The sequence below is a fragment of the Lichenostomus cassidix genome, chromosome 1 (assembly GCF_008360975.1).
Source record: "Lichenostomus cassidix isolate B80296 chromosome 1, HeHo_3.0, whole genome shotgun sequence".
Lineage (NCBI taxonomy): Eukaryota > Metazoa > Chordata > Aves > Passeriformes > Meliphagidae > Lichenostomus > Lichenostomus cassidix.
Genome location: NC_139479.1, coordinates 8,364,226 through 8,377,683, shown reverse-complemented (window position 1 = coordinate 8,377,683; position 13,458 = coordinate 8,364,226). Strand labels below are relative to the sequence as shown.

At 35.2% G+C, this 13,458-nt stretch overlaps 1 protein-coding gene across 1 annotated transcript in view; it reads right to left on the bottom strand.

Annotated features, from left to right (window-relative positions):
* The window catches only part of CFAP47 (cilia and flagella associated protein 47), a 255,123-nt gene that overhangs the window by 185,070 nt on the left and 56,595 nt on the right, over positions 1-13,458 (bottom strand). The window contains exons 31-33 of the mRNA XM_085049413.1: positions 10,530-10,623; positions 9,877-10,017; positions 9,191-9,386 (exon numbers count right to left, since the gene is read on the bottom strand). Of these exons, the coding sequence (XP_084905539.1) occupies positions 9,191-9,386; positions 9,877-10,017; positions 10,530-10,623 (431 nt within the window). The remainder of the gene's footprint in view (positions 1-9,190; positions 9,387-9,876; positions 10,018-10,529; positions 10,624-13,458) is intronic.

Here is a 13,458-nt window from a genome sequence, read left to right as displayed (position 1 = left end):
CCTTTTCACTTCTGTTCATTCCAGTAAAGTCTCACCTGGCACAAAATCCAGCAATGGGCACCAAACTTCAAGAGAAGGAGGAACGAAAAGGGTTTGCAACAAAAAAACCCAGCTGAGTGCACTGAAAGACTGAAAGAATGGAAATATTTAGCCAAGAAGAGGGAGAGAGAGAAGCTGAAGGAGAAGAAAACTATCTGCAAATATGTAAAGTTACTAGAAAAGGAAAGAAGATTCATTACATGCCATATTTTAAAAGAGAAAGATTGGACTTAACCTAAAATTTCCCCTGCTAGAGTTTATGTTAGACAATAGAAAACTCATTCAAATGGAAACGAGTGCAAATTCTGAAAGATATTGCCTGAAGTGGATTGTGGATTGTGGAATCACCATTTCCAGAGATTTTTATAACAGCCTAGGCAAATACCTGACCAGTGCACTGCAGGTATATTCAGTTTAGTCTTTGTACATGAGAACAAAGCAGATTATTTCTGGTCTCACTTTCTATTTCTGGGATTTACTGTGGGGGTTTTTTCAAGTTTCGCTTTTATTAACTGATCCATCATCTAGATGAACAGAACTATGATGTAGTGGAATTATCTGGATAAGAAGACCATGTGGAATAAAAAAAAATGGTCTTATACCGAGAATTAAAACTCTTAAAGGATCAGATTTAGTTTAATCTACTCAGAACTATTTTATATAAAAAAGTAAGAACAGCAATAAATCTTTAAATAAAGTACTGTATTTCTTGTGAAGTTTGTTCTGCTGTTTTCACAAATAATAAAAAATTTAAATTCTTGTCATCACTTGAAAAATCCTTACATCTAAGGAGGCACAAGAGATACCAATGATAAATCTTCTGTTACATAGCCACAAGCAACTTTTTCCAATTCCAAGTTACTGAAAAACAGAGGAAAAAATATACAGAGCTAGGCTACTATTGTATGAGAGTTTTCAAATAAACCCAGTACATTCACATAAAAATCTTGATACTGATGGTCTTTTGTGATTAAAATTAAATGGGGCTTTATAAGAAATTAATAAATTGGACTATGTTACTAAAAGTAGCAATTGAATGGTGATGTGACAGCACTCTATATAAGTAGGCATGAAATGAAGAGTAGGAACTAGATGTTGTTAAATAGCTTAGTGGAATCCAGAAATTTGCCAGCAAAGGAAGAACCCAGTTACAGTATTAAGCAGCAAACTCAAAATATTTTACCCAGAATAGAGATTTTAAATTTACTTACTGCTTCGGAATATTGTGATACTACAAATCTGCACCAAAATACAATAAAATTGAAAATACAATTGAATTCACAGAATGGCAATCTAGTACAGCATTACAGGAGTGCCACCTCCATCTGGAGGAGTCCTGAACTCCAAATCAGGAAGTCTCAGCATATGTATAAAGCATTTCTCTACATTTGCACTACTACTCATCTCTAAGCAACTTCTGTTGAAGGTAGAATATTGGGCTAGATAGACCTTCAATATATCACAGTAAATCCTTTCAATGTAAACCAGTGCTGTAATAATGGTTTATATTATTATGCAGCAAATTCTTACCCTGGAATTGGAAAATCTCTGGAGGAGGAACTAATCTATAGCTATAATAATACTTATAGTCCTGTTTCAGTAGTTTATATCTGGCACTGAATAATACAAACATTTACAGAAGAAATATGTAGCAATAATGTTTCCTGGATGTGCTAACATTAGAACCAGGACAAGCTTTGAAATGATGATACTGAAATATACAATCCAGAGCATAGAAGAGATGAGAGGAAATACACCTTTGAATATTTTTGAAAGGCTATTATTTATTTTTAAAAATTTATTAAAGATTAATAGATTGATAATGTATCTGCCTTCAGAACATACAGCATGTGTGGCTACATTTATCTTAACATGGAAAACAAGTCTAATTTTATCAAAGAAGAAAGAAAAACTACAGTTCCTACTTCAGGCAGAATGCTACAGCTCTTGCTCATCAAAGCTGATAATTATTCTTCTAAGAACTCTTGAAATAGCACTGAAAGATCAATTTAATACCTCTGTCAATTCATAATTGTAAGCAGAAAAGTTCAAGAAGCACCAAATGGGGCAATAACAGAAAAACAGAGATGCTGGGGATATGTCTCATTTATTCCCATCTGTTGCAGAACACTTTTACCCTGAGGCATGCACATTCATCTTTCTGCTCCTAAAAAAATAAATCTAATATTCTTTCACTCTCTACATAGTTTTGTTTTATTTTCACTGATTCTTATCCTACACAGTATCTTAGACTGAAAAATTTCTGAGGGTTTTGTGCATCACCTAAGAACAGCGTTGCCTTATATTTTGTGAGTCTTCAAGAGAAAAAACTTCTACCACCAAGGTGAGGAAGCCCCACCAAGGCCATGGGGTCTCCTCAGGACCCTGAACATCCCATCAGCTGGACCAGCACTGGAAGCAGAACTGGGGATCTCTTGCTCTCTCTCCTTCATTTCTTCTTTTCTCTCTTTCTTTTCATCTCCCCCCCCGTATCCAAAACCCACTGTCACATCCTTATATAGTAGGTCAGGGACTAACATACAAACTTCCATGCCAAGTGTGTCATTTACTACTAAACTTTGTGAGGTTTTGCAGACCCTGACTTTTGTCATTCCTTTCAATCATGAGTATTTATGAATCTTGGGATATCCCTTCTCCTTAAGGGTGGGACCTCACTGCATGGCATTTCACTTTTAGATCATTTTGATTTAAAATGCTACAAATCACAGCAATTCACTACAGCATTGTTGGCTTCTATAATGGTTTCAGAATGATATTACAGTGCCTGCATTTTTTTATTTATTTAAAAAAAAAAATTGAATTCTGCTCTCCATGAAATTTATTGTTTGATACTTACAGGGAATGAACAGAATCTTTCACAAACTTCTCAGTCCGGGATACGTTTTCTCCTCACAAAATATCTGCAGTTGCATTACTAAATCCTCAGCTATACCACACTCAATCTATATATTTGGCATGCACTGCAGAAGTAACGTTAATTACACAAGTAATCAGAATGCTTATTTATTCTAATTAACATACAAACACTGCCAAGTTCCTTGTTTGGCTGAAAGCCGAATTGCTGTTTAGATATCTCACAATGCATTGCAAGTAAGGAAACAAAATTTCTTTCTAAGCATTTGTTTGGTTATTTCTCTTTAGAAAATTAGGTTTTTGAAGGCCAGCATATATTTATATACATAAATGTATTTTTTTATATAAGCATGTCTACAAAAACACATATGTATATATATGTATGCATATATGTACACACAAACATATACAAAAATATATGTAGGCCTAAGATTTTAGGCTTTAATTTCTTTTTTCAAGATCTTTCTAACAGGTTTTCAAATATGAACCCTTTGAATGTTTTTAATATAGAACTCCAAGGATTACCCTTCTTCACACTTTTATTTCCCTGAAGCTGCATAATGCCAGACAGTGTAAAACAATTTTTTTATACTATTCCAAAATCTAAAAAGTTAAATGAAGCATGGGCATCTGCTTATTTCTCAATGTCATTTGGACTTTAAACTCAGAAAATAGTTATTTTTCTCTGTTTCATTTAATAAAATTCTGATATGATCTTGTGGGATTTTCAGCTATAGAGAACAAACATGGGAGTATTCAAATCAACAAAGGCAGGCAAGCAGGACTGAAAAGCATACTTATTGGGCTTTAAATTTACATATTACATTTCATTCTTATGTTCTGCTGTGCAGATCATGTAATATAATACAGAAAAATGGTTTAAAACTTTGCTAATATATATTTCAGGAAATATTTTCCAGGATTTATCACTCAAGAACAACGTTCTATTTGTTGGAAGTCAGACTTTTCATAATCATGATAGCAGTTTATTAGATAGTCTTTTCCTCTTCTTTAATTCAGGTTTTTATTAAGTGTGTAAAAAGCAAGATTCATTATTTTGGAAAGACTGTTTTGCAGTGATTCTAACTAAAAAAAAAAGTATGTAAACTTACAAAAGATTCTTCCCTTCCATCCTTCAAAGATAAAAAGTATTCTTTAACCCTTGTTTCTCAATTTTCTCTGAGAAATAATAAATTGAGAAGCAAAAATCAATGGACTCCCTAAATACCCTTCCTAAGAACTAGGGAAAAAAAGAAGAGAGGACAGACAAAAAAAAATTCATGAAAATATAGCAAAGAAAAAAATATGTACTTCTTAATTGCTGTGCCAGAAACAACCTTAAATAAAAGCTCTACATAATCAGTTTTAAAACAAGAATTCTATTTAATTCTCATACAATTTTGGGAAGATGTGTAATCACACACTAAAATATCTTCTTCCTCAACATTTTAACTCAGATGCCATGCTGAACTGATACCAAACTAGAAAATACAAAAATTAAAAACAACTAAAGCCCTAAGCTCACTAACAATGAAGTGAATTAAATGCATAAAACACAAAACTTTCCTAACTGAAAGTGAGACTCGAGAGATGCCACTATGCCCAGGATTGCCAGACACACCTAAGTTGGCACTGGATTAGAATTTCTCTTCCCTCTTAAGTAGATTTTCCCAGAAAAGTGAAAATGCATCTGCTCAGGGAACAGCTCTTGAATCTGAGACATAGATTGACTGTTCAGGTATTGCTCATATTTACTGCCTGTCACATTCACTAAAAGTTTTATATTAAATATAGAATTCTCTCTTCTTTTCAAAATCTTCCTGGGATACATTGAAGACAATTTCCTATTTCCAAAAACATAATTTATCTTTTTTACCATAGCAAGAGTCATAATTAATGAGGAAGAGACATACAGCTTCTCAGGAGACCATTTCATTCCCCAATCTGCAAGATTTTCTACTGTTTAGGGACTACAGTATTTGAATTACAATATTCCAATACTCTAGCAGCGTTTTAAGGGTTTTTCCTGACTTATTTTTTCATACTATTAGCAGTTAGTCTTTCAGAGAGAAACGTTGAAAAGAAACATGAAGATAAGGAACACTAGAAGGTAAACTGAAAATTCATTACGCTCAAATAATTAACGCTTCCTCTGCTATCATTACCATTGTCCATATAAAGCCTTAAGTGGGCACTGAATCTTTTATTTCATGTATAATTAAAGCCTCAGTGTAATAGGCAAAGCTGCATGTCACAGTTTTATGGCATTTGAACTCAAGTTTCAACATTGCTTTCCAGTTTGTGGTCAATAAGACATATTACAAAAGCCTGCCCTTCCAAAACACATGCCAAGACGCTTTTAAAACATTTATTTTTCAGTAGCAGTAAGGAGAGAAGATGTGGAGACACTAAACTCCTTGCTAATGTTCTCTCTGAGCTATTGAGATCTTAATTCTTGCAAGAGAAGAGTTCTGATGAATGGCATCGTTATCTCCAACTTTAGAAGAACGTAATAAAGATGAATATTTGAAACCTCCCTGCACTGCAGTAGCTTAGGCTTTTTCTACTGTCACATTTCACTTTAAGGAGATTAGGTATCAAAAGAAACAGTGAGAAATGTGGCCTGATAGGTCTCCATTTATTTACTGGGAATTGATCAGCCAACAGACAGTTTTGGGCTGAAAGCAGCAGGTCAATACATATTGCTAGCCAGGGCTAAGTATTCAAAGCAGAATGTTTGGATGGTAATATGCAAATACATAAAGGTTAAGCAAAAAGTGGTAATAGCTCTCTGATCTGCACTGTAGTAAGAGTTAAAAAAACCACCCCAATTCTTCTCTTAACATTAACGACATTAAGCAAATAATAACAACTAAAATACAAAACTGACAATATTTGGGACTTTCAGCTGGGTTGCACAAACATTTAATGTACTCTGAAATTTTTCCTTATGACGCATATAACTTCCTCTGCAAAGCCTGCTTAAATGCTTTATTTAAAATGTCAAAATATCTGAGGATAAATTTGAAGATTAACCTTAACATCATAAAACTTAAAGGACCAATAGTATATCACAATATATATATTCTGTAGTGCATTATCCAGTAGTATATTCCAGTATGATCTTAAAAAACAAATCTTTATTAATTAATCTTTTACTATCTTAAATCTAAATCTAAATTAATCTCATATTATCTTAAAAAACAAATTCAGACTAATGACCCCTGGGGGATATTACAGACTCTAGCCAGACTTTGTGCCACTGACCACAACCCTTTGAGCCTGGCAATTCAGGCTAATTTCAGTGCACCTCACTGGCCTCCTAACTGGCCTGTACTTCACCAGTTTGGTTATGAGGATGTTACAGGAGGATGTGGAATGCCTTGCCCAAGTTGAGTTAAACATCCACGCTCTCCCCCTGTCCACTGAGCTGTCAATGTCATCATGGAAGGCAATCAGGTTGATCAAGCATGATTATCCCTTTGTAAATTCATGGGGACAACTCACAAAAACATTCTTGTACTTTGTATGTTTGGTAATGTTTGCAGAGAGAGGTTTCCAAACCTCTCCCAAACTTTCCCCCTGATTGTCCTGACCTTTCTAGGGTTACTGAAAATGACCTTGCAATGGCATTGGCCAGATCTCTCAGCACTTGGTGAACTCCATTGGGTTTGTGTTTGTCCAAGTGCTCCCTAATCTCATCCTCCTCCACCAAGACTAAATCTTCCTTGTTCCAGACTTCCTCATTCATCTTGAGGGCTGGGATTGCTCAGTGCCCAATCTTAACCAGTAAAGACCAAGGTAACAAAGAAGGCATTGAGTACCTCTAGTCTTACCTGTATTCTTTGCCATCAGATTCTCTGCCTCATTTGGCAGAAAGAACAGCACAGTAGCAGACACTAATTCATTCTGAGGCAGCAAAAGCAAAATAAGCAAGAGGAAAGTGAAGGCTAAAACAGAGGATTCCAAGAGATACTGAGGTGGGTAATCTCTGAAACAAAATTGTGCAAGCTTGCACAACTAAAAACTTACATTATGCAAAGGCACAACAGTAAGACTATGATTCACAATTTTTCAGAATTTTCTGTTTTTTTTGACTATTAGATCTTTGCCAATGCTCATTTATTCAGTTTTGGGAGAGAAATGGAAATAGAAGCCAAAGAAAAGGGCATGCCTATGTGCATATATCCAGTAATTTCTGTGTGCCCTACAGAAAAGAGAATACAGGACTCAGGAACCAAAAAACTTTTTTAAAAAGCTAGGCAGTATCTGTAACTTTCCATATGCAGGAAGTATATATAAACTCTTCCTTCTCATTTCAATCTTGAACTTCTCTGAAAGCAGAAAAGTCTAATTAAGTGAAATTGTAGGCAAGAACTGTAATGCAGATAAATGTCCCCTGGCAGTAACCACAGAATTCATCTTCACCTGTGACCCAGAGTCAAAGCTACAACCAGGTCTGCACTAATGAATATATCACTCTAGTGAGTTATCTGTACTGTCAGCATGATTTAACAGAAGTTCTTACTATTTTCTGACAACACCAATATTGTAATTAAATTTTTCTTTTTGGGTGCCAGTTTTGGGGAGCCTTTAGAACTAAATAATTGTTAAAATAACCCTACTTTACAATTGCTGATAACTATATGATGACTTATTAAAAACAGACCCCTCATTTTTATATTATAGTTCATTACATACTCTTAGGCAACTAAAATAACACTTTATGTTAGTGGCTCCTTAAAATGCATCATTACTACATATTTCACTTGGGCATCTGCAGCTTTTTTGTCTGGTAACATCCACTAGATCTGCATCTTAGTATTCAGATTCACTCCTCTCATCTTTGGAGATTACAACTCAATTACAAGTTTAATGTTAAATAAGATGTATTTTGGCACTCAGATTCTCCCCCCTGAGCTCCCACAGTCCAGAGCAAGGCCAGCCATGCTTCAATATCCAGCTATTACTGGAGCCTGCAATCCAGAGAGCAGACAGTTGGAGTGAGGAATTTATCCATGCAGCATTTACAGTGAGCCACAACCACGGCCAGAGAGAGCCATTCTCCCTGCAAGTTGTCATCTACACATCCAGGGCTCAGAAAAGCCCAGCAGGGCAGTGCTTGGGAATGTTAAGGAAGCTCCACTAAAGCAGGCATGGATAATAAAAGATCATACATTGCAAATACACCTACCTACTGTAGGGCATGTTATGTAGATAGAGAGCTCCCTGAGTTAATCATAAGATCAGACCCAAACTATACACTGACAGCTAGAAAACTAGGGGTTTTGGATTAACATTTCAGTTTCACCAGCAGAATTACTCAACACATTTGAGAATATCAATTCTAATTTGCATCTCTACAGTAAAATGAGAAAAGCAGGCGAATATTCAAAGCACATGCAAGGCAGAGAATCTGCCCAAATGAGACTTATGGAAGATGATATGCAAATAGATTATCCATAATTCAGACAGGTCAGAAATCGCTCGAGGCAAAAATGACACCAGACAATTTTTTCCATATGTGGCTTATGAGCCACTCTGGAGGTCATCCCTGCTTTTCACCAGACTGGCCTCACTTGGTGTTCACCTCACATCCAAAATTACTGCTGAAAAAGGCAATGAAGTTAGGGTCAAGAAGAGAAAGGGAAAAATCTTATAAGAAAACAGAAGTAATAATTACAAGTGGTTGAACAGCTTTATCAGATTTGAATACAAGAACTGCCTAGATCAGCTTTCAATGGAAAAGGTAATTCTATCTAATCTTACTCAAGCAGTCATGAAAGTCAACCTGCCCTTGCAAGCAGGATGAGATTTAAAACATGGAACCTTGGTCTCTACTGCCTTCCCAATTGTGATTGAATACAGGACATACAAAAATATTCTAAAAATTCTGAAAAACTAGCTGCCACATAACTACAAGCACAACTACTAATAACGGTGCAACTACAAACAGGAAAATTAGGATAAAGGGGTTACTGCTATCACTTCCCAACATTAGTGGAAAGAAGAAAGCGAGAAGGTTCACATTTATGTCAAGTTATAAAACTGTAAGAACACACAGAACACAGAAGATCCATCATGAACAGTGCTAATCAAAAGATGCTGATCTTGGAACACAGAAACACAAGGAAAAGAAATACATATGGGTAGGCAACAACTTAACACAAAAAAATACTTTCAGTGGCAAGTTGTCACAATATCTCTATGAATAATAATTGTAAAATTCGACAAAAGGAGTGTTAGAAGAAAGAAATTAGTGAAAGAATTATCTCACCTTTTGGACAATCTTTCCACACAATTTTTCGATTTTTCTCATAATTTTTATTCAACCAGATGAGGATGATTCGTTCATATCGAGAATATATATTACTGGATAAAGGTTCTGATTTTATTCCTGGCATGTTATTCAAGCTTTCCAAGCTCGCTGGGTCGGGAAAAATACGGAAAGAAACGCGTGGAAGAACAAACACCTGAAATGAATTTGAGAAGTCTATAGTGGACAACTTGATCATATTTTAAAATGAAGATGTATTATAGAAAATGCTTAGCTGTTTAGAAATTCCATTCTAATACAAGATAATAAATACTATGGTTACATATACATCTAGGCAATTATGTCCAGTGAAAGGGGCTTCTAACCAGGGTAACACAAAAAAATTAGAGTTCTCTTTACTTGCAATAATACTTCTATAGCATTTAATTCTACAAAATGCAGACTGCTCTAATAGAACATTTCCTAGCTGGAACATATTAACACACTTCTAAAATTTTAAAGAAAATTAAAATATTCTCACTCTCTTTTTCCTTCTCTGTTAGAGAGAAATAAAATACTTATAAGTATTTAGTTTTAAATATGTGTTTGGAAAAATATAAGCCTCAAATATACTACAGATCTTTTCCAAAATAAAGCTTTTGGCCATCAGTTCATCAGAGTTTGGTAGCAAATGTATCTTCATTTACCTTGTATATCTGCAGTAGCACATCTGTCCAAGCTCGTTTGCTCATCGTCTCAAACGTCCTGTCCGCCAGAGCGAAGAAACGCCTGCCACTTAATGTGCCTGAGCTTCTCATGCTTCCTCTCCTCGCTTCAGGTACAAAACACTTCAGAGAAAAGGATGAGAATTTTTTTCTTATTAGTTGCAGCAGTTTGGATAGGAAATTCACAAGAGGACAATAACGAATCAATGGCATAAGTGGCTGATAACATCTACTATAGTGCAGTATCAACCAACACTAGAATTATTTGCAGCTTGCTGCTGTCTCAGGAATAAGAACCATAGTACAGAATTCAGGAAAACAGGGGCAACACACAAAGTATTTCTTTAAAAAATTGTAAAATCTGTATGGTAATCTGATCTCTACTTTAAAACATATCTGTTGGATAATAATGTCAGGTATCAACAGTATCAGAAGAAACAGAAAAAACCCAGGGGAGACTGATGTAAATGTTGGACTCAGCTTCAACTCCTGCTCAGTCTTACACATGTGCAATCCAGAACAGTCACCACAGTAAGAACACTCATGGTCCACCACAAACTTCCATTAGTCTCCAAAGGACTGAAACTAAGCATGTGGACTCTGTTAAAAAAAGGAAAAACATCAAACCCACCTACCCTCATTCCAGTATGCACTTCAGTCCATATCTTATAATCTTCATGTGTAAGCAGAAATTCTGGCATAACATGAGAAAGACTTGCTCCTTGGCTTCTGAAATCACAAAGCAGGAATAGTTAATAGGCAGGAAAGATAATTATTTCTAAGAGAAATTCAAGATTTCAACTTGTTCAAGCTATCTGTAATCTCTGCTGTGCTCTACCTGAATAGTCTCTGGACTAGTGATCCAGCTCTATGAATTGCTTTAGATGAGCTTCATAAATAGAAGTTCATGTTCAATTCCTATGGCCACAACTACACACTAAAAGAACACACAACACTGGAAAGATTGGCTTCTTTATGAGCATTGCTCCTCCATAAAGAATTTATTATAAACACCAAGCATCAAAACAAATAATATCCACTTCCATGGGAAAGCCAAATGACCAGTGTTGCATAACATCAGCAGAATTAAAACTTGATAATGCTTTTACCTGTCTGCACTTTCATATTACAAATTATACTGGAAATCTTATGGGTGTAGGCAAAGATAATTCAAAACTCCTAATGGACATGCCATCTCAAGTCACTAATAAATGCAACAAGAAAAGTAATTGCTGCAACAAAAAGCAACTTCATTAGACTGAACACCAAAAAAGTTAATTTCCAAGTGAAGAAAGACTATTCTTTATCTCAAATGACACAGGCTAAACAATTGTGCTGGAAAGAAGGGAAAACAATGTGGAATTTCGAGGTTTATTTTTCTCAGGAGGGCAGAAAAGTTTCCTGATTTTTAGGTCAGGAAGATTATCATAGTATATCCAGACTTAAATTGTTCTCTGAGTTTTTAGAATGATTAATGTGAATAAAAATAAACTAGCATTTCTTCTTCTATAACCAGTTTTTCATTCAAATGAAATTATCATACTTTTCCAGTACCATACAGTCCGAAATGAATTTAATTTTTACATTAAAAGTCAAATATCACAGTTTGTAATTAGGCTCATGACAAATTGTTACTCTTCTCACACAACTGTTTTTCTAGTAAGAGTACAATTTCAGATTCCACATTTTACTTGAAAAATTATTCTTTATCTTTTCAAATTAGTTAAATGTCACGTTTCCTACAATTATCTAGCACATTTTTTAAAACAAAAATATTTTAATCAGGGACACAAAAATAGCATCAAGTTAGTAGCCTGGTCCTAAAACTCACCATGCCTGAAATTCTCATTTTCCACTAACAATAGACTCTGTCCCAGAAAATCCCTTTTAAACTTCAGCTCCTCCCAAATGAAAAAATAAGAAAGCTATAAAGTATTAATATTTTCAGGTCTTCTATCTTTCTTTTGATGTTTTTACTTGGTAAATACATAGCAATAGATGTAATCTACAATTTTAATTCCAAGAACAGCTGTATAACAGGGTTACATGTCATCATAGCAAAGCTCTATACAACTGAATGTTCCCATAATTGGCTGCAATTTGATAGTGAGGAACATTGCCTTAACAAAATCCTTCTTCATTCAGGTTAATATTTAACATGATGCTAGTTCTCCAAGATAATACTTTCACATTAAGAAAGACATTAATGTTAATGTATTTTTCCTCAAGACATTGTCAATTGTACTGTAAAATACCCAAGGCTTTTCTTTCCTTCTGTGGTAATGAACCAAGGAGTGGAGGACAATAAAACTTACACTTGGAATGTTGCTTGAAACACAGAAAACTCCACCTGCTTTGGCAAGTGGAAAATTTAAAATACAAGTTATGCTTTACTTGAACTACGCTGGCCAGAAAGTAGTGGTTGGTGTAAGAAAGCCAAGAACTGTCTGCTGACTTTCCACAAATCACAGGGAACGTGCAGGGATAGCAGATCCCAAAATTACTCATATCTCAGCAGGCTGGAAGACATCAGTAGATGTCTTCCCATTTCTACATACAGTCATGCCAGCAGTGCAGATGTTACATGTTTTTGTATTATGATCTATAAACATCTGTCAGGAAATGCAAATATTCTAGATAAACCCAAAATGTACAAGGAAGAAAAGTAGATCCATAAATCGAGGGCCATGAAGCAATCTTACAGAATTCACACAAACTAGGAGAGGCAGAAAACTAAAAGGTAATGTCAAGCACAGAATGAGCACCAATTTAATTACTGAAGAGTTTATAGAAGAGATTTGAAAAGACCTCCAAGATCATCAAAATACATATAAGCAAGTCCAGCTAGAAATGCTTTTCCATGAAAACCTGTGCTGTTTTTCTAGGATTGTAAAGGATTACTACTTCATGGCTAATCAACTGACCTCAACAACTGGCAGTCATTGATGCACTGACGTTCAGAGGCACTGGACCTAGCCTTGAGCAACTGCTGCTGCTTCAGTTCTGCTCTGAATACAGCAGTGACTTAACAGCCAAAGCTCAGTAAAGCTGATGGCTTTTATTAAACTTCAGCTATTAAACAGCTTTAAAAAAATTCTCCAGGAACTACGTTAGAAACACTTAAGTATTTCTTTCCAATTGCTGTTATTTTTAGCAAAATGGGTTGGGATCCACTTATCATCATTTTAAAGTATTCAACCAACATCATTTATGCTACTTTCAAGATTCCTAGATCCCTGGAAAATCTCAGTGGGAAGACTGCACATAAGAGTCACCAAGAGCACCAGTGGAATGGTGAGATCATTAATGAAAAACTTGATCTGTCTACTGAGTCTGTCTAAGGAGAAAGGTTACAAGTCATCTTTTGCAACTAAGGAAGCAGAGTTCCTCCAGAATTTCTGTGTTGGATATAATCCTACCAAGGGACACTTTGTTTGTTGCAAAATGCAGGTAATCTTCATAAAAATATGTAAATCTTGTCTCACAAAAAGTATAAAGGAAACACTAAACCCACAGTACACCATTCAGTTAGAATTATGTTTGAAGAATGCTAATTAAAAAAAG